The following is a 21,749-nucleotide window of genomic DNA, read 5'->3' on the forward strand; positions in this document are numbered from 1 at the left end:
TCACCGAGCTGAGCGCTACGCAGCGACCCAGTACACATCTAACTGCAAGTCTAACTGCGAGTGTGAGTGCCTTGTTGCTATCAAAGCTGGCATATTTAAAGGAAGCACGAGCTACGTCCTGACGTCATGCTCGTTTGTAGTTACCGCTTTCGTTCCACTTATGCTGCTGATTCATCTGTCGTACTCGCCCCTTAGGTGTTCTTGCGACAGAGTTACATGTTGTTACGGCAGACTTAAGCGAAGTTGTGAAATGCAGTACCGCTGACCCTATACCTCTGTCTTGCACTCTACGAAAGTCTCCGACTAACACAAACCCACATGCTAAGCAATTCTCTCTCGCCTGTTGTGCGTAACCAGGCCATTGGCCCTGCGTGACTACACATTCCGATATATGTGCAATCCTCTAAGCTCTTGGCTAACTAACTGCCTCTCTCGATATAGGCAACGAAACTTTGACAATATTCGACGTTTCCAACTCTTTACTATTCCGCGGCACTATAGTGCAACCATATCGCGCCCCCATCGTGCACATCCTGTGAATGACTTCCTTCAGGATAATGGGATCCCTCAACTAGAGTGGCCAGCGTGTTCTTCAGACACGAACCCTATCAAACATGCCTGGGATGGATTCAAAAGGGCTGTTTAAGGATGACATGACCCACCAACCACTCTAAGGGATCTACGCCGAATCGCAGTTGAGGAGTGGGACAGTCTAGACCAACTGTGCCTTGGTGAACTTGTGGATAGTATGCCACGATTACTACAGGCATGCATCAATGCAACAGGAAGCGCTACTGGGTATTAGAGGTACCAGTGTGTACAGCAGTGTGGACCACCACCACTGGATGTCTCGCTGTGTGGTGGTATAACATGTAGAACATGCTATGTGTGGTTTTCATGAGCAATGAAAAGGGTGGAAATGATGTTTATGTTGATCTCTATTCAGATTTTCTGTAGAGGTCCAGGAACTCTCGGAACCGAGGTGATGCAAAACATTTTTCATGTGTGTATATGATTATGCAGTACATAATTCAGTAAATATGACTTAAAATACTGAGGTGCGTGAAAAACTGTGCTTGACGTTTTGATTTGTTACTTATGTTGTACTAGTTCCATATGCAACACAGCACTGGACGTACGTGCAAAAGTATATCACTGTATCATACATAGTTCAAGGGATACTACCTCATAAACATTGTCCTGCGTGAAACTGAAACTGCCGAGCGAAATTCGGTAGAGATACGGGGGAAATATGTGTACAAATACGTGTGAAATATGGTAAATGTTTGTGAAAATATGTTTGACAAGTGTGTACGTGGGGAAATCTACGGGCACAAAGCTCTTCGTAAACCTCAGGAAAGATTTTAACAAAATTTGGTGCACATATTAGTTACGGGTTAGAAAGAAATACAGCGGGGGTAAGAATCACCAGCGTCCTGTTCGGATGAGAGTAATACGGTGAGAGAAGCGGGAGGAGGAGATGGACAGTCTGTGATGGGCAGAGATTAGATGGACGCAAATAAAGGGGAGGAAGAGATGGATAGGAAGAGGAGGAGTAGAAAATGGACAGAGAAAAAGAAGAGGAGTAGATGGACGGAGAGAGTGGTTGTTTATCTTGTTAGAATGTGTTATTGCACTTAAGAAAATGCTGAGGAAGTGTATTAACATATTTTACAGCAATGTGTACTGCGCCCAACACAGGAAAATTTCGGAGACAGTGATAGTTTGTATCAATCTGAAAAAGCAACTTGTCATAAAGCAACATGACTGAGGCAATTACTGATGGCCAATAACATTCTTGAATTGGTGTAACCTACCCAGAGCCCCAACATGAACTTAATGAAGTACTTCAGAGATGTGTTAGAACGTCGATTACGCTGCAGACACCAGAGACCAACATCACTGCCTTCTTTGGTTTCTGCTCTTGAGGAATTATGAGCTGCCACTCCTCCGTAGATGTTCACACACCTCATTGGTCCAGTCCCGAGCAGAGTTCAAGCTATGATAAAGGTGAAGTGTGGACATGCACCATATTAATGTTCACTAATAAGCATCCGGTGTGTCAAACAGAGGGATACTGAATAGAACTGATACGAAAAAGACTTTGTGACATAACATGACCAAAAGGGCCAATTTTCACACATGCTGAGTCAAGGAGTTTCAATTTGGCATTTGAAGAAAGAGTGGGGTGTAAAAGTTATAAAGGTAGACCGAAACTTGACTAAAGCACGAAGGGTCAAGTGGATGTAGTTTTGGAGTAGAAATGCAGAGATGAAAATCTTGCTCAGATAGAGCTGTATCAAACTAGTTCTCTGACTGAAAACCAAAACTGCACTGAATACGGCGCTTCATCGGCCGCTTTACTACGCCCCTGTTCCGTTGCAGGTCCGCTGGCAATCCTGCTGCTTTGAGAGATGTCGGACACGGCTCTCCAGAGCTTCGAGCTGCTGGGCCCCAGTGCGGTGGCGCTGTCATGGCTGGGCCTCTGGAGGCCTCCCGGTGGCCGCAGGCCGGGCTTCCGGCTGCTGGGGGCCGCCTTCGTAACCGCCGTCAACGTCTCAGCGTGCCTCAACTCGGGCACGCAGATGCTCGTCGACACACCGACCGATCCCGCAGTTTTCCGCGAGGTCTTCTTCCTGTGCACCTGTACTTTCTCTTGGACCATCAGGGTGAGGCAACCCAAGTCTGTGGCGCCGCCAACAATTTTTCAGTCCGCCGATTGCAGTAACGATTTATCACGAAAATGCTGTCATATACATGTATGTGTACGAAGATGCAAAACTGGGCAGACAGTAAAATCTGTAGCAGAACAGAAAGCGTAGGCTGACCGTAATTGGCTGAGGCGTAATAAGCATACGGCACGTCTGGCCGTGCACATGTCAGTTCAGTCGGCTAATTGAATTAAATATTAAGGAAGCTATACAGGACAGCAATAATGGATTGACTTTGCTGATTTGCGTTCGAAATTCCAAGTAAATAATTCCCAGTCTTCTATAGTGGACAATATGTTTATTGGTCAGATGTCTTAGCGGAGCAGAAACAAGACTCCCTACAAATTATACAATGGAGTTTTATCTGAATTTTCATAGCCAAGCGAACAGCAGTAAACGGATATAGTATAACAAAGTGCTCAGCGTTATTTCCAGTTTCGCAAAAACAGATTTACTTTATTGAAAGTAATCAGGATAATTAAGATAAAGGCAGTTAGTGGCTTGAGGTAAATTTATTCGACGAACTTTTTTTCAGAATTTTCATAGCCAAATAAAAGTTGGGAAATGGGTAAATTAGGTATCAAGTTGACCATTGTTAGGTGTAGAATTACAAAAAAATGTTTAATTGGCTGAAAGAAGTCAGGCTAATAAAGAAAAAGTGATAGGAGGGAAAACTGAAATGCTTTGCGAACAATTACAGCTAGGTATGTAAATGAAGTGTCAAAATGTTTTCCGCGAGGTCTTCTACCTGTGTACCTGGACTTTCTCTTGGACCATCAGGGTGAGGCAAATGGTTCAAATGGCTCTGAGCACTATGGGACTTAACATCTGTGGTCATCAGTCCCCTAGAACTTAGAACTACTTAAACCTAACTAACCTAAGGACATCACACACATCCATGCCCGAGGCAGGATTCGAACCTGCGACCGTAGCAGTCGCGCGGTTCCGGACTGAGCGCCTAGAACCGCTAGACCACCGCGGCCGGCAGGGTGAGGCAACCCAAGTCTATGGCGCCGTCAACGATTTTTCAGTCCACCGATCGCAGTAACGATTTGTCACAAAAATGCTGTCATATACATGTATGTGTATGAAGATACAAAACTATGCCGACAGTAAAACCTGTAGCAGAATAGAAAGCGTCGGCCGACCGTAATTGGCTGAGGCGTGATCATGCATACAGCATGTCTGGCCTCGTACATGTCAGTTCAGTCGGCTAATTGAATTAAATATTAAGGAAGCTATACGGGACAGCAATAATGGATTGACTTTGCCGATTTACGTCCGAAATTTCAAGTAAATAATACCTAGTCTTCTATATTGGACGATATGTTTATTGGTCAGATGTTTTAGCGGAGCAAAAACAAGACTGCCTACGAATTATACAGTGGAGTTTTATCTGAATTTTCATAACCAAGTAAACAGCCGTAAACGGACAAATGGTATAACAAAGTGTTCAGCGTTAGGCCTAGTTTCGCAAAAACAGATTTATTTACCTGAAAGTAATCAGGATAATTAAGAAAAAGTTAGTTAGTGGCTTGCGGTAAATTTACGTAATGAAGTTCTTTTCAGAATTTTCATAGCCAAATAAAGGTTGGGACATGGGTAATTTGGGTATTACGTTGACCATTGTTAGGTGTAGAATTGCAAAAATATATATAATTGGTTGAAAGTAGTCAGGCTGAAACCTCCCCTTCGAAAAATTTATGAATTACTGTGCTGGTAAACACCTTACGTTATTTGATTCTCAAACATCTGAGCAAAACTGAATGTACTCAGACATTTCTCTCTTTACTTGTTCTGATTAACACTAAATTGACACACAATCTATTTTTTAGTGCAATGCAATCTCACTTTCAATAATCCCTACAAAAGAATTGCCCTGACTAACAATAACCTATACCTTTCATGAATCACTTACCTAAAAAAAATCTTTGTTACTCGAACTACTGCAATACAGCGAGCGCCAGTCCTGCCACCTAAATAAAAGATTCTAACTACTGAAGGCACTAACTACTGATAGGCATACTTAGCAAATGAAAGATTTTGATAGAGAACAAACAATGTACTTACCTTGAAACTTCCTGGCAGATTAAAACTGTGTGCCGGACCGAGACTCGAACTCGGGACCTTTGACTTTCGCCCGCGAAGGTCCCGAGTTCGAGTCTCCGTCCGGCACACAGTTTTAATCTGCCAGGAAGTTTCATATCAGCGCACACTCCGTTGTAGAGTGAAAATTTCATTCTAATGTATTTACCTTAATAATATCCAAAAGTCATATATATATATATCAGTTCATGATATACAGTATTACAAATTTACTCTTTCTGATGGACACACGTCCAGATCGTCCGCTCTCAAAATTCTGCCATCTCTCTCCCAACATTCACCTCTGGTGGCGGCTCACCTCCAACTTCGCAACGCTACGCGCTGTTCACATCCAACTGCCCAGCACTACAATAGCAAAAATTCCAACAATGCAAACCAGCCACAGACTGCACACAGCACAGTCAGTGATTTTCATACAGAGCGCTACGTGGCGCTACGAACATAAAAACCCAAACAGCCTACTTACAAGGCCAAAAAAGAAAAAGTGACTGGAGGGAAAACTGAAATGTTTTGCAAACAACTACAGCTAGATGTGTAAATAAAGTGTCGTAAGGATCATCTGTTCTAGGTCTAGCTATTTTTCGCATAACAAGTTATACTATTGTGATTTTAGCTACGAAAAAAAGCTTCCTTCAAATCAAGTATCAAATTTAGGCTATTTGGAGAACAGAAGATGCCAGGAAGGCGATGAGGTGTCAAAATTTCATTTCGTCATTGCCTTCGAATAACGTACTAAATTTGTGCATGTCGAGAACATCAGACACACTAGGAACACAAATGAGGTGTCAAAAAGTTTATTTTCTCAAAGCTTAGCAATTATGCAGATAAAAACTTATATTACTGTGATATTTAACCGTCAAAGAGATTTCGTTATATTAAAGTACTAAACTCAGGTTATTTGGAGAACAGTAATCGCTAGAAACGGAATCGAAGTGTCACTAAGTTATGCTCACGCAACGATAACTTGAAAATAAAAAAATAGTCAAATTTTTCGTGGTACGATTTCTCTAAAAGTAAAAAATAATAAAGGTTAGACATACTTTGACTTACCTTTGAATGATTCTCGAAATCATGTACAGCAAATGAGACGTGTCCTGTGGTGTAGCAGGGAGGGGCTGTGTGAGGGGGGGGGGACCGCGGGAAAGGGGGGGGGGGAGCACCAGGGGGTTTATCACGGATCGGATGCTGCTCTCGGAGAGGCGCCAAATGATCTCAAAGACAGACAAGATTTTTGGCTCAAATTAAAGTCTAACCTGTGTCTGAGTCCGTATTTGTGCCGAGAAACAGTATAGCGTTTTATAGAACCGTAGTTAAGAAGTGAATATTTATAACATATTACCAGTATTTTAACATAGATACTACATTCTATTGTTATTTATATTATATTGTCAGTAAATAAATTCTATATATTATGTTACTATAAGTGTTTTCATACCCTGGGCGCTTTGGTGGGAGTGGGAGGGGGGGGGGGGCCGCCAGTAGAGCCCATATGTACATACGTTAAGCTAAGTAAAAGTTTTTAATCGCTCGATATACTATCACAAACGACATTTTGGTACAACATGTGAGATTAAATAACTGCAACTGACTCTCTGGTGTAGGTCCAAAATATCGATGCTCGTGACCTCAGTTCATCAGAAGAACTACTCATTTGATTTTTCATTTACCATGCACCAAATACACCAAATGTCTTCTGTATCTATTTTATTAGTAAAGTGCAGCCACTTGCTAAATTTTCAAAATCCGTCTTTTCTTTAGCCGACAGTCCTACAGTCCCTTTTTCCTGGACCGTTGTTAAATTTATTCAAAAATATCACCTGTTTCAGCCTTCTATGACACTTTCCAAATATCTCCTGTTTCAGCCTTCTATGTCACTTTCAAGCGACATAAGTACGTAATTGTTCCTTTTAGAGAACATTGTTATGTTTGAACCAAGGACAAAGTAATCTTAAAATTGTTATGCATTGATGCATTTCAAAGTACGTTTTCACTTGAGAGTGACACAACAGGTCGAAAAAGGCTTTTGTAAGGAAATTCATCTAATGAGAGCGCAGGTGGACATATCTCAACTGTCATGTAAATTTTATCTGTTAACTCTATGACAGATTCGTAGCGTTTTGCAACATCAGTGATCCGCTATCTATGAAGATCTGCCTCTGAGATCGTTTACACCTGTTATCGATACAACTAGCCTTTTCTGCAATGATTCGTTTCGGAATATGTGTCGAATCATTCTCTACCTTCGTTTGATTATGTTCTTCATAGATCGGGTTTTCTTATTGACTTGATGCTGGATGTCTTCAATTATTACACAGTGAATCCGTAAGGTCTGCAATACCCTCTTGTAATACCACGTTTCAGATGCTTCTAATCGCTTATGTCCTTCCCTTCCTACTGTACGCGTTTCGAAACTACCCTATTCATGAAATGAAAATGTGCGTTATATTCAAGTTTTGAATGCACACAATTTTCCGTTATTGGCCAAGTTAAGTACCCCGACCCAAGAATAGGGCATGGAAACTGTTTATAGCAATACACACACGTTCAGTCATTATTTTTTTCCTATAAATACGTTTTCATTGTTATTTTTCTTTGTTTCCAGTTAGTTTTTGGATCACAATTCCTCTCTCAAGTGCTCTCGTTCAGATAAGCCAAGCTCTCCTGCTGCAAAACGACACTGTTCACAGTTTTGTTATTTGTGACTAATTCATCAAATTGAAAAATTGCTTGCATTCATCCCTCTAGTTACCTGTTGATTACTTGTAATTTCTCGTATTTATGCATTATTTAGTATGCTGTAGAGTATTACGTTGGCAGTTGGTGACGTTCATGCTGTACCGCAAGCGACTTCAGCATATGGTGCTGAGTCTACTGGATGCGAGGAGGTTATACCCAGACAATGGTGCAGGTGTCCGGGAGAAGTACAGCAGGACTGCCGGCACTGTGTGGAAGCTGTGGCAGGTGAGTCCTCTCAGTCATAGAGTACCAGTCAGTCTTCCTACAGAGGTGTGGCAGGCTTAACAGTGTGTGTAGCAACCGTGGTATAGGGGTAGCGTCTTTGATTCATAATCAAAACGTCTTCGGTCCCGGGTTTGATCCCCGCCGCTGCATAAATTTTGATAAATAATCAGCATTGGCGGCCGAAGACTTCCGGCATAAGAATTCACCCTCATTCTGCCAACGGCCTTGTCAAAGTGGGCGGAGGAGCGGATAGAGGTTCAGGGCACTCTCTTGTCCTAGGGGTGGGAAATTGCCCCTAAAGGCGGAAGAATCAGCAATGATCAACGACATGAGGATGCAGCAGGCAATGGAAACCACTGCATTAAAGATACGTAACGTGTATCCACAGGACATGTGGCCTGTAATGGAAGAAGTGTCATGATGATCTCTCCATTGGCAAAAGATTCCGGAATAGTCTCCCATTCGGATCTCCGGGAGGGGACTGCCAAGGGGGAGGTTACCATGAGAAAGAGATTGAATAATCAACGAAAGGATAACGTTCTACGAGTCGGGGCGTGGAATGTCAGAAGCTTCAACGTGGTAGGGAAACTAGAAAATCTGAAAAGGGGTCAGTGAAGTGAAGTGGCAGGAAAACAAGGATTTCTGGTCATATGAGTATCGGGTAATATCAACAGCAGCAGAAAATGGTATAACAGGTGTAGGATTCGTTATGAATAGGAAGGTAGGGCAGAGGGTGTGTTACTGTGAACAGTTCAGTGACCGGGTTGTTCTAATCAGAATCGACAGCAGACCAACACCGACAATGATAGTTCAGGTATACATGCCGACGTCGCAAGCTGAAGATGAACAGATAGAGAAAGTGTATGAGGATATTGAAAGGCTAATGCAGTATGTAAAGTGGGACGAAAATCTAATAGTCGTGGGCGACTGGAATGCAGTTGTAGGGGAAGGAGCAGAGGAAAGGTTACAGGAGAATATGGGCTTGGGACAAGGAATGAAAGAGGAGAAAGACTAATTGAGTTCTGTAACAAGTTTCAGCTAGTAATAGCGAACACCCTGTTCAAGAATGACAAGAGGAGCAGGTATACTTGGAAAAGGCCGGGAGATACGGGAAGATTTCAATTAGATTACATCATGGTCAGACAGAGATTCCGAAATCAGATAATGGATTGTAAGGCGTACCCAGGAGCAGATATAGACTCAAATCAGAATATAGTAGTGATGAAGAGTAGGCTGAAGTTCAAGACATTAGTCAGGAAGAATCAATACGCAAAGAAATGGGATACGGAAGTACCAAGGAATGACGAGATACGTTTGAAGTTCTCTAACGCTATAGATACAGCAATAAGGAATAGCGCAGTAGGCAGTACAGTTGAAGAGGAATGGACATCTCTAAAATGGGCCATCACAGAAGTTGGGAAGGAAAACATAGGTACAAAGAAGGTAGCTGCGAAGAGACCATGGGTAACAGAAGAAATACTTCAGTTGACTGATGAAAGGAGGAAGTACAAACAGGAATACAGTAATACAAGTCGCTGAGGAATGAAATAAATGGGAAGTGCAGGGAAGCTAAGACGAAATGGCTGCAGGAAAAATGTGAAGACATCGAAAAAGATATGATTGTCGGAAGGACAGACTCGGCATACAGGAAAGTCATAACAACCTTTGGTGATATTAAAAGCAACGGTGGTAACATTAAGAGTGCAACGGGAATTCCACTGTTAAATGCAGAGGAGAGAGCAGATAGGTGGAAAGAATACATTGAAAGCCTCTATGAGGATGAAGATTTGTCTGATGTGATAGAAGAAGAAACAGGAGTCGATTTAGAAGAGATAGGGGATCCAGTATTATAATCGGAATTTAAAAGAGCTTTGGAGGACTTACGGTCAAATAAGGCAGAAGGGATAGATAACATTCCATCATAATTTCTAAAATCATTGGGGGAAGTGGCAACAAAACGACTATTCACGTTGGTGTGTAGAATATATGAGTCTGGCGACATACCATCTGACTTTCGGAAAAGCATCATCCACACAATTTCGAAGACGGCATAAGCTGACAAGTGCGAGAATTATCGCACAATCAGCTTAACAGCTCATGCATCGAAGCTGCTTACAAGAATAATATACAGAAGGATGGAAAAGAAAATTGAGAATGCGCTAGGTGACGATCAGTTTGGCTTTAGGGAAACTAAAGGGACGAGAGAGGCAATTCTGACGTTACGGCTAATAATGGAAGCAAGGCTAAAGAAAAATCAAGACATTTTCTTAGGATTTGTCGACCTGGAAAAAGCGTTCGACAATATAAAATGGTGCAAGTTGTTCGAAATTCTGAAAAAAGTAGGGTTAAGCTACAGGGAGAGACGGGTCATATACAATATGAACAACAACCAAGAGGGAATAATAAGAGTGGACGATCAAGAACGAAGTGCTCGTATTAAGATGGGTGTAAGACAAGGCTGTAGCCTTTCGCCCCTACTCTTCAATCTGTACATCGAGGAAGCAATGATGAAAATAAAAGAAAGGTTCAGGAGTGGAATTAAAATACAAGGTGAAACGATATCAATGATACGATTCGCTGATGACATTGCTATCCTGAGTGAAAATGAAGAAGAATTAAATGATCTGCTGAACGGAATGAACAGTCTAATGAGTACACAGTATGGTTTGAGAGTAAATCGGAGAAAGACGAAGGTAATGAGAAGTAGTAGAAATGAGAACAGCGAGAAACTTAACATCATGATTGATGGTCACGAAGTCAATGAAGTTAAGGAATTCTGCTACCTAGGCAGTAAAATAACCAATAACGGACGGAGCAAGGAGGACATCAAAAGCAGACTCACTATGGCAAAAAAGGCATTTCTGGCCAAGAGAAGTCTACTAATATCAAATACCGGCCTTAATTTGAGGAAGAAATTTCTGAGGAAGTACGTCTGGAGTACAGCATTGTATGGTAGTGAAACATTGACTGTGGGAAAACCGGAACAGAAGAGAATCGAAGCATTTGAGATGTGGTGCTATAGACGAATGTTGAAAATTAGGTTGACTGATAAGGTAAGGAATGAGGAGGTTCTACGCAGAATCGGAGAGGAAAGGAATATGTGGAAAACATTGATAAGGAGAAGGGACAGGATGATAGGACATCTGCTAAGACATGAGGGAATGACTTCCGTGGTACTAGAGGGAGCTGTAGAGGGCAAAAACTGTAGAGGAAGACAGAGATTGGAATACGTCAAGCAAATAATTGAGGACGTAAGTTGCAAGTGCTACTCTGAGATGAAGAGGTTAGCACAGGAAAGGAATTCGTGGCGGGCCGCATCAAACCAGTCAATAGACTGATGACCAAAAAAAAAAAAAAAAAAAAAAAAAAAAAGCAACCGCCAGGTATCAGTCATAAAACTAAACAGGTATTTACTGTGCGTTGTTTTACTGGCCATTAAAATGAATGCTATCATGATTCCCATGATTGTCCCATCTTGGTTACTGATGATACGCAGTCAAGTTCAGTCACCAGCAAGCATCCTGATGGCATATGCGATTGCAGTCTTTCTCGTCGTATTCCACTGATGAATTCTTCCAGAAGATGATGGGTACGAAACTCATCGAAACGTTGCGACAAGACGATGCCATCACTCGGCTGAAAACCCGAGAAGAAATCATCATCCTGATGGCGTCATGGTTATTGGAGGCAAGGGTTGTGATGTCATGGATATGGTACTGACATGCACATGTAGTGTCATGACTCTAATTATTTTGCTTTTTGGGACAAGTCTTGACTTTCTGGCATGGATAAGTCTCCACTTGCTGAATAATTGCTTTTACGTGTTAGAGTATGTTTCAGCTTGCTGGAACAAGTCTCACCTTCTAAATCTAGGGCTACCCCTTACAATTTTCTGTAACAGTGATAGTTTGTGGGACAATTTATTGTAGTTTTGTTCGATGTCTGGGATACTTATTTAGACCCAGTAGCTGGATCCACTGGCAGGTTTTGGGACACACACTGTCAGCTTAAGATGTTGCAAAGCAGTTTAGAGATCCAGTACTTGGCACCAGCTGCCAAGTTAAAGAACATCCAGAGTCAACTTTTGGCATTATTACTCTATTTGAGGTCCAGTAACTGGAAGACAGAAACTATGAAGTTCAAATGGCTCTGAGCACTATGGGATTTAACTTCTAAGGTCATCAGTACCGTAGAACTTAGAACTACTTAAACGTAACTAACCTAAGGACATCACACCAACCATGCCCGTGGCAGGATTCGAACCTGCAATCGTAGCGGTAGAGCGGTTCCAGACTAAAGCGCCTACAACTGCTCGGCCACAACGGCCGGCCACAAACGATCTATGGAGCAGTTTGTTTCAGTTTTGCTACAGCAAATAGCTATTTGTTACAATTTTGAAGTAACATGAAGCAATTTGTTACAATTTCCCAGTGATATGACTATGCACAGCGCAGTTTGTTACAGTTTTGATGTAAAAAGTTGATGTATGGGGCAAAGTGTGATGTAGTCTTCACTCTGCGATAGTGTAAATTAGCATTATGAGCAGAAGACAACAAATGTTTTTACTGCAATATGAAGTTTTTTACCTCTGCATGTAGTCGCTATAATGTTGCTGTAACTCTGCAAGTTGATGTGAGCCACCATAGCAATACTCATTTCTTACCTGTACCAAAGTGTATTACCATTGTTCAATATGATATTTCATCAAAGTGTCATGTAGTTTCCAAAAAGTGACAGCGTAAGTCAGTCTTTGAAAAGTTTACTTTAATCTATAGAGTATATCAGAGGAATATACACAGCAAATATCTTAGTTTTTAGCCATAGCAGGGAACACCATTCAAGTTCCTATTGGGGGATGGTGTACAAGGCATTACTTTGGCGTGGGAACAGACGTGATGTGGAAGCAATACCTGGAAGTGTCCAAGTGCAAGCTTTGACTGAATGCCTAGAAAGTTCTATATCCTTTGTGTAGGCCGTCATTAAATTTCAGAAAATGCAGGATATAACAAAGGTCAAAACACCACTTTCATCCGAGAGGATGGAACTATACATTGGAGTCCATTGAAAATGAAAGAGAAATAATGTGGTAGTTTTGATGGTTAAATAATGTAAGAATAAATTATGTGATAACATATGACAGAAATGGTCATAACACCTAAATGTGATTTAGTCACAACATCTAAATGACAAAAGACAAGGTCGGTTCAGAGGTCACAAATATGGGCGATCGTTGCTTTCATCAGGGCCACAAATCAGGGTACGGAATTTCCGGTTTGAGGATTGCCTTGCAGAGTTTGGCCTGCTGATTGGTATAGTGGGAACAGCTGAGCTGTAGGTGATTTAAATCTGCTAGTTTGGAAGGATAATCTCCATAACTTGGAGATGCCTTTGTTGTAATGCCCAGCTAACGACATCATTATTCATGGAAGACAAACTGAGAGTTGATGAAGCAAGGGGAAAGAAAAGTCATGGAACCATGCTGACTGCATTCAGATTGCTGCTGACCCTACGTCTTGTGACAACCTTATACCAGAGAATTATGTGATTACAAAAATTTACAGTATTTATCTGCGTCCGCCAATGAAATGTTTCCTCTCATGTCTGAAGTAGAAGTACCTATTTTAGCAAACTCTCAAGCACTGCTCATGTACGAAATAAGTAGATAGTGGCAAGCGAAGTTTCTTTCGGGAGGCAAATTACACTCTTTTCAGCTAAGTTAACTGCAATATATTTCAAAGTGGTTTCACGAAGGTGAGTCCTCTCTCCTCGTTAGTTTCCAAGTATTCACTACATGAAGTTCCAGTTTCATCATGTGATGGCCGGTTTTGACGTAAGCAGAGAGAGTACTTGAACATCTCGAAGCATCTTTTAGTAAAGCTTGCATGCTCTACGTGTGTTCCCCTGTTTTTGCATAGAAGGGGAGCCCTCTTCAATAGATTCTCAAATTCGTAATTTCTACAGTTATATTTGTACATACTGTATCTCTATTTGTTTCGTACAGGATTGCAAGTATACCCCTTCACATTTTGGATGATTTCAAATGGGTTAAAAGCAAAACCAAAACTTTGTGCAATTTTGCTCATTGACACTCAGCACGAAACAAAACAATACCACTATACTTCTACTTGTCATCAGTGTTGCCACCATCTCAGTTACTTGGCAAATGTTCAATAAGATAAGGTTGATCAAAATAGAATTTAGATAAAATTTATTTTTAAAAGTGAAAGTATCGAACCAAAATTGTTTCCTTTTTATTTGGTGAAAGTATCAAACGGTAACATTGATTCAAATTAATTATTCAACAGACCTGCATCTGACTGCGACTGCAAATTTATTTCTTGCACTCCTCCGTTTTGCCAGTAATGAAACATGTATTTGACTCAGCCATCAAGTTTAAGAGAATAATGCCGTTTGTGCAATGGCATTAAAATGGTACCGAGAATTAACTTTTTGCCCTGATGTTCACTTAAAGAAATTATCTCTTGCCTTGAATAATGCCAGTTGTGCAATGACATAAAATTAGTTATTTGAATTAACTTTGCTCTGATAACTTTAGTTATACAAAATCGATTTCAAACCATGAACTGCACATATATATTGCATAGAGTCCTCATTTCCTTTTTGTTCTTTCATTGGTGGGTAACTTTACTTTACTGCTCATTTTCATATTCAATACAAACAAAGGATGTGGATTATGATTCAGGATGTCTGATTTAAACACAGTGTTGATCTCCATATATATATTGTAAAAATTTTAAGTCATACACACAAACCCTACCATTTCCAACATTTTTGTAGCATGAATCACTCTTACAAAAAATTTTACAAAACGCTTACTGCGTCAAACCTTGGACATACAAATCCTAACTGTGAACATTATCTAACAAAAACCATTTTTTGAAATCATTACATAGCTACTCCCATTAACGTGCTAAAGTTTGCTCAGTGCAGCGCGACTCCTACCTTAAAGCTGTCACCACGCACGTCTGCTTCCTCTCGGTACCTAGCTGCGACTCCCAAGTTTTTTTTAACCATCAAAGATCCTCCTACTCAAAGATATTATACTCATTCCACCTTGCAGTTGACAACTACCGACTTTATTTTCTGGATCTGCACTGATCAGACTTTAGCACATACCTTTCAATATATTGTTTGAACAAGGTTGACTTGGGAATAGAAGGGACGAAAAAAGATAATACTAGAAAAATTAAAAAAGAGCTTAAACTCAGTGAGTTTCACGTGTAGGATACCGTAGTTACGAACAAAATGTGCCAGTAGAGCACAATGAAAGAAGCATATAATTCTAACAAATATACGACTGGAAACTATGGTTTCCCTGATCGACCATGATATCGATGCACAAGTGCAGTCATGCCACTGTTACAGCATTGGCTAAGTTTGTGTCGAAATACCAGACGTGAGGCTAAATTACGAAGTGATAAACTCCCATCGTTAGTTTTTATTGCTGTGCCATATACCTAAGTCCTGGTAAACAGCGTTTCAACAACTGTACAAGCCATGCTTCACCAATACTGTGGCCTCCCAGGTCCTCCGAATATTTCTTTGTGTGGCGGTGTTTAAAGTTTTTCGGTAATATAGCTTTGCTGATCGCACCAAACGGGGCCAGGAACGCATTTCGGACGGCTGTCAATGCATTCAGAATATACCTGGGATTTTTTTAACATGTATAGGTATCGAGGAAGAGATTTGATGAAGCCTAACTTTACATTAATGTTGCCAGTGTGGATCACTTGTGGTTATGTGTTTCTCCTTGAATGCACATCCACGGCCCGGATTCCCGAAGGCTCTGTTATAAGCTATCCATGCACTTGGTCTTAAAACGTCGTAATGGGAAAAACCATTGATTTCTGGACCTACGTTTATTAAGTTTATTTCCTTGTTTCATTAAGTGTACTCGCCTTTTCTTTTGTACCTATAAAGTCAAACACGTTGTGTATAGCAGACTACGTTTTAATTTTAGATTACTAATCTTAACTTTAATTCTTCTAGGACAAAGTATTTCGTAAGTTACCAATACTTTCTTTTTCATGAAATAATATTAAGCAAACCATTGTCCTTTGGATGAAAAATATTTCCTGTATCGAGGTATTTCGTCGTTGTTTATCGAGTGCGATACTTCAATTGTTTCAGAATATCTTTCAAAGTAAATATAAAAAAATGTTAAACAGTGCTTTCACGTCAAGCTTAGCAGAATTAGTACATCGAAACTACCCCTCTAAAACATATTATGTCACTGCGAGAAAGAGATCGCTCAAACTTCCAATAAATGTTAGTATGTTAGAGATAATTTTTAAATGGGAATAAAATGAGAAAATTTTAATCATACGAACATGGGCATAAAATGAGAAAATTTTAGTCATACGAACGACTCTGATAAACCAACATAAGTAAAATGATAAAAATGGAATGAGACTGATAATTTCAACCGAGATTATGTAGTAACCGAAAGAGTCTGCTATGATACGTCAGAACCTACTTTTATTCGAAGATCATCTAAGTTATGGTGAAGAAAATGTTCCTTCTAAAGATATCGATTGGTTGTAGTTCGAGTGCTTCCCATTGATCTTTGGTTTGCAAAACCAGTAAAGGGTTTGGTAGCATTACATCAGAGATGCCATGGTGGATTTGAAGGTGTGATCTGAACTGCTGTGTTCCAGACGCTACCAGCGGTGACGGTGATGCTGTGGATGGGAGACCCACTCATTCGGACCCTAACGTCGTCACAAGCGGACAACAGCACCAGGCCGCTCATCTTCTGGCTTCCCGTCGACGTGCAACACTCGCCCGCCTATGAAATCACGTACGCCATCCAGGCTGTTGGCGCAGGGGCAGCTGGGGAGACGAGCATCCTACTGGACGTTTTCTTCGTCGTTCTCTTAACCCATGCAGCATCTGAACTAGCAGTCCTGAACAAGAATATCGAAGGAATCGGACATTCGAAGCTTCGCGACGGAGTAAATGAAGGAGAGAGGGACATGAGTGCACAACTTCAAGAAAGTCGCACTGATGAAATGAGTAGATCACAACCAAGCTACACGTTCAATGGGTGTTTACCTGCGCCCGTGATCAGTGTAGACAGTAGCGGGAACCTCTTCTTCCTGAATAGAGATGACAAGCGCTGGACTCTGTACAGCACTTTAGTGAAGAACATTCGACATCATCAACTTATAATATCGTAAGTACCTGTTTTATTTATAGACTGCCGTGTACTGTGACTTTTTTGACAACAGTAGAACCGTGAAAGTAATAGTTTCTGAAATGTAATGTATAAACTGCTGAAAAAAGTTTTCTGTCCATGCCATGCGTAGCTGCGAACCTGTGTTGGGATAGAATCGGGAAGGGGGGGGGGGGGAGGAGCAGGTTGTTATGATTGTAGTCAACTAATGTGATATAGCATGCTTAAATGACAGTTATTATCAAATGGCAATAAACAAAGAAACACATTTGTTGAAGTAACTGTGCCTACAGTTATAAACAAGATCAAAGTTCAAAGTTGGACGTTAAGTCTAAATAACAGAATCTAAAGGTAATTCTGCATGTATGATCAATGTGCCAAACAATCCCCAAAACCATAACAAATTTATCACTTTAAATGAGAATTTATAATCGTTCTGACTCTACGTCCAAACGTAGACGTCTGAATGTAGACGTCTGCTTAGTTCAATTAACGAGAGTAATTTAATCATTTGGAGGTTTAGTCACTCTGAGAATAAACTGTTCACTTGGAGGTGCAGTCCAAATTATGCAACATAAATTATCACATGAAGACAGTCATTTTACAAACTAAGCCTCTTAAAAAGCAAGATGAATGTCACTTGGAGACTAGGTACAAGTAGAAGATTACTGTTCTTTCGTTGACTAATTCCTATAAGGCTATCGTCAATGATGAGAGTGATGGCTGCACTGGGTAACAGTCTGTCAGCTCGTATTGTCTATGGTGCCTTAAGTCCAACGAGGCAGTGGTCGATAGTGAAAGTGATGGTTCCACCAAGGTGACAGTCGGGCTGCTAGCTAACTGTGTTTATCGTTGCTAAGTCCAACGAGGCCGTGCTTGACAGTGGGAGCGACAGTTTCACCTGCCCAACAGTTTGGGCGCTTGCTGACTGTGTTTATGGTGGGTAACTCCAATAAGGTAGTGGTCGACATGGAGAACGATAGTTTCACCCAGGCAGCAGACTGGTTGCACACTAGCTGTGTCTATGGCGGTTAAGAACAGCGAGGCAGTGATCAATGGTGAGTGCGACGGTTTCATGCTGGTGACAGCTTGGCTGCTCGCTGACTTTCTGGAAAAGCATGTCCCCTGGAATGACTTTCCAGCTATTACCGGTAAGCTAGGTGCAGTACAGTCACTGAAATACCCATTGTGTGGAAGGTTACTTGTTGTGTACCTAGATGGAAACATGTAGAGTGTACAGGAATGGTCCAGTGACTACAGCACCGCTGGTGGTGATGCAGGTGCCACACGTGTCGATTCGGAGACATGAGTTTGCGCTAAGCCATCCACAGGGTGGCTGGTAAACATGTTGTTGTTTATTGGTGGTGGGCATTGGTTGGAGTGTTAATGAACCGCTGGTTAGCGCCTGCTGGTGCAGCAAACTGTCAGCCTTGGCCTTGTTGCGGTGTAACTGAAGTCTTAGGATGTGCAAGGGGAATGAAGGAATGAGCCTTATTAAACATATAACATGCTTCCGTGCTTGGATGATCTCTGTCACACAGCCGAGTCTTTGTTGCTGAAGCCTAGTCCACTCTCTGGTGGTGTTGCTTTTCTGTTCATCCAGTGTGTGAGGAGAGTTTCTGCAACACCACACATCTAGTGTTAATTGTTCACAAGCTTGATAAATCTGGCTGATGTCAGTGGGTATCCCATACCACTCCATTTGGTTAATTACTGGCTCCTGAAACAAGGTGTTCATGAGGTATGAGGTGTGCATGATGCGTTTTATCTTCTGGAAATACGTACCCATCGCTAGTATGTTAACTGAAGTCCTGGATAATTGCATGTCCTTCCAATACTGCACCGCCCCTTCAATACAATACATATACAAAACATGACTGATCCAGTTCCTTGCTGAAACAGATGCACCCCAAAACTGAGGTGCCTCCATATCCTATGACTATCGTCCAATGTCAGATAAATCTTACACTCACCAGTAATAGGAACACAACACCATTAATCCAGCTTGCATTCCAGGTGCTCTCGAGCAGACCTTCTTAGCTTCTTAGCACACCACAGTTCCAGGGAGAGGAGGCGGTGTTATAGTGCTGTTCATAAGAATACCTAGAAGATAACTTAACGTGTAGTGCGAGCTGCGCAATGATCACAGCGCTCTCAGATGATTTCAGGAAGCGTTTAGCTGTACTACGCTCGCTTTGTGGTACCGGTAAGCCATGATTTGTAGATAGTGGTGAACTGCTGGTACTGTTGACGTGGGCAATAACTGCAAGACAGGTATCTAAAGCTTAGTGTCTCACAATAGCACATCTCATTATAGCAGCACAGTGCTCACTTGACGCTGTTGTGAATGTTTGCCAGAATGGCAGCCACTTTACTGTGCTGACAAAACTTCTTATCGTAAATGTTGTGAATTAGTAACTGAATGCTACTCTTAATTCATCCCAAACACCTATGTGGCACAAAACTGTTTCCCTGCAATGATTCCTTAAAGTTGGCTGATTTGCATGTTTGCAAATAAAAACTTGTTTGATAGGGCACTGTAATCTAAATGTCGCAATACAATAACAAATAATATTTTGAACAGTATGTTACAAACAGTATTTAAAGTTGGTACTCTTTGACTTACGGCATTTGATGCTGTATACCTAATACAAAGCCTCTTAGCGATCTGTGATATAGGTATCATTGATGATAGTATTTGCAGACACTCTGTCACTGGGCATACTTCTCGAAAAATAGCGACTGCTAAGTTGGAAGGTAGTCTTTAGAGTACTGTGCTTAGATATTTGCAGGCACCGAAAACAAATGTCTGACTGCTGGTTCATAACTGAGCGTCAGTGACACAACGATTCTAGTGCCTGTTAGTGGGAGAATTGCTATGATGCCAGTACAAGGCGGAAGCGAAGAAATGTGCGACTGAATGCTTTCCCTACTGGGCAGGAGCAGAGAGAAGTCTGGGTTCATGCGGGCCTTCTGTAGGCTGCTGCAGAGAGCTGAGTGGTGGCAGGTGAAAGATTGTGTCTGTGTGGTGGCCTCTCGCAGTTCTTGTTCTATACGTCTAGCTTGGTACATAACAGCAAAGTAACAATGAGTGCATGTCCTAAGCTTGACATGACTCATTTAGGGTTTTTACACAGTCAGCAGTGTACGTAATCCATGTTATGCATTTAACAATAGTACAAAGTGAACTCTACTAATCTGCCATGAGGCTGGACATTCTATTTCACAAATGAAATGATTTACCGTGGTCCAAAGAATAGGGAAAAAGATGCAGCACGATAAAAAATGTTAACTGTGAGGGGTTATCATGAAGTATTAAATATCATACAAACTATGTGATCAAATGCATTAGGACACCCTCAAAATCATACGCTTTTCGTTTTAGTTGCATTATGCTGCCACCTACTGCCAGCGATGCAGTCCTTCAACAAAGGAAATTGCTTACAGTACTTTAGTTCGTCCAGTCTTAGAGTATTCTTCGTCCGTGTGTGACCCTTACCAGTTGGGTCTGATTCAAGTGACTGAGAAGGTCCAAAGAAGAGCCGCAAGATTAGTGACTGGTACATTTAGCCATCACGAGAGCGTTACAGATCTCATAGAAAGTTTGAAGTGGGACATACTTGTAGATAGACGACGCACCAAACGAAAGGGGCTGCTCACTAAGTTCCAAAATCCGATCTTCGCCGAGGATGTAGAGCGTATATTGTTACCAAGAACTTTCAAATCGCGTAATGATCACCATTCAAAGATAAGGGAAATTAGAGCTCATACTGAAGCGCTCAGACAGTCGTTTTTCCCTCGAGCGATGCGCGAGTTGAACAGGGGGGGGGGGGGGGGGGGGAGGGGGTCAATTATGACTTTGGCGCGAATTGTGCCCTCCGCTACATACTGCTTGGTGGCTAGTGGACTATATATGTAGATGTACCCCATATCAGAGACCTCAGTGGTCATTAGACATCGTGAGAGAGCAGAATGGGGCGCTCCGCGGAACTCACGGACGTCGAACGTGGTCAGGTGATTGGGTGTCACGTCTGTCATACGTCCGTACGCCAGATTTCCACACTGCTAAACATCTCTAGGTCCACTGTTTCCTACGTGATAGTAAAGTGGAAACGTGAAGGGACACGTACAGCACAAGAGCGTACAGGCTGACCTCGTCTGTTGACTGACAGAGACCGCCGACATTTGAAGAGGGTCGTAATGTGTAATAGGAAGACATCTATCCAGACCATAACACAGGAATTCCAAACCGCATCAGGATTCACTGCAAGTGCTACAACAGTTAGACGGGAGGTGAGAAAACTTGGATTTCATGCTGGAGCGGCTGCTCATAAGTCACATATCACGCCGGTAAATGCCAAACGACGCCTCGCTTGGTGTACGGAGTGTAAACAATGGACGATTGAACAGTGGAAAAACGTTGTCTGGAGTGACGAGTCAAGGTACACAATGTGGCGATCCGACGGCAGGGTGTGGGTATGGCGAATGCCCAGTGAACGTCATCTGCCAGCGTGTGTAGCACGAACAGTAAAATTCGGAGGCGGTGGTGTTAAGATGTGGTTGTGTTTTTCATGGAGGGGGCTAGCACTCCTCCTTGTTTTTCGTGGCACTATCACAGCACAGGTCTACATTGATGTTTGAAGCACCTTTGTACTCCCCACTGTTGAAGGGCAATTCGGGGATAGCGATTGCATCTTTCAACACGATCGAGCACCTTTTCATAATGCACGGCCTGTGGTGGAGTGGTTAAACGACAATAACATCCCCGTAATGGA

General features: G+C 41.8%; 1 protein-coding gene across 1 annotated transcript; it reads left to right on the plus strand.

Annotated features, from left to right (window-relative positions):
* Window positions 1-2,414: 2,414 nt before the first annotated feature.
* Window positions 2,415-16,978, plus strand: LOC124803402. Its single transcript, XM_047264585.1, has 3 exons — window positions 2,415-2,669; window positions 7,635-7,778; window positions 16,457-16,978. The coding sequence occupies exons 1-3, from the start codon at window positions 2,415-2,417 to the stop codon at window positions 16,976-16,978; spliced, it is 921 nt and encodes a 306-aa protein (XP_047120541.1).
* The last annotated feature ends 4,771 nt before the right edge of the window (window positions 16,979-21,749 follow it).

The sequence above is a fragment of the Schistocerca piceifrons genome, chromosome 6 (assembly GCF_021461385.2).
Source record: "Schistocerca piceifrons isolate TAMUIC-IGC-003096 chromosome 6, iqSchPice1.1, whole genome shotgun sequence".
NCBI classification, from domain to species: Eukaryota; Metazoa; Arthropoda; class Insecta; order Orthoptera; family Acrididae; genus Schistocerca; species Schistocerca piceifrons.

Coding starts and splice junctions, on each gene's coding strand:
- LOC124803402 (XM_047264585.1), top strand. CDS start 2,415: ATGTCGGACACGGCTCTCCAGAGCTTCGAGCTGCTGGGCCCCAGTGCG. Junction 2,670..7,634: donor CTTTCTCTTGGACCATCAGG/GTGAGGCAACCC, acceptor TTACGTTGGCAG/TTGGTGACGTTCATGCTGTA. Junction 7,779..16,456: donor CTGTGTGGAAGCTGTGGCAG/GTGAGTCCTCTC, acceptor GCTGTGTTCCAG/ACGCTACCAGCGGTGACGGT.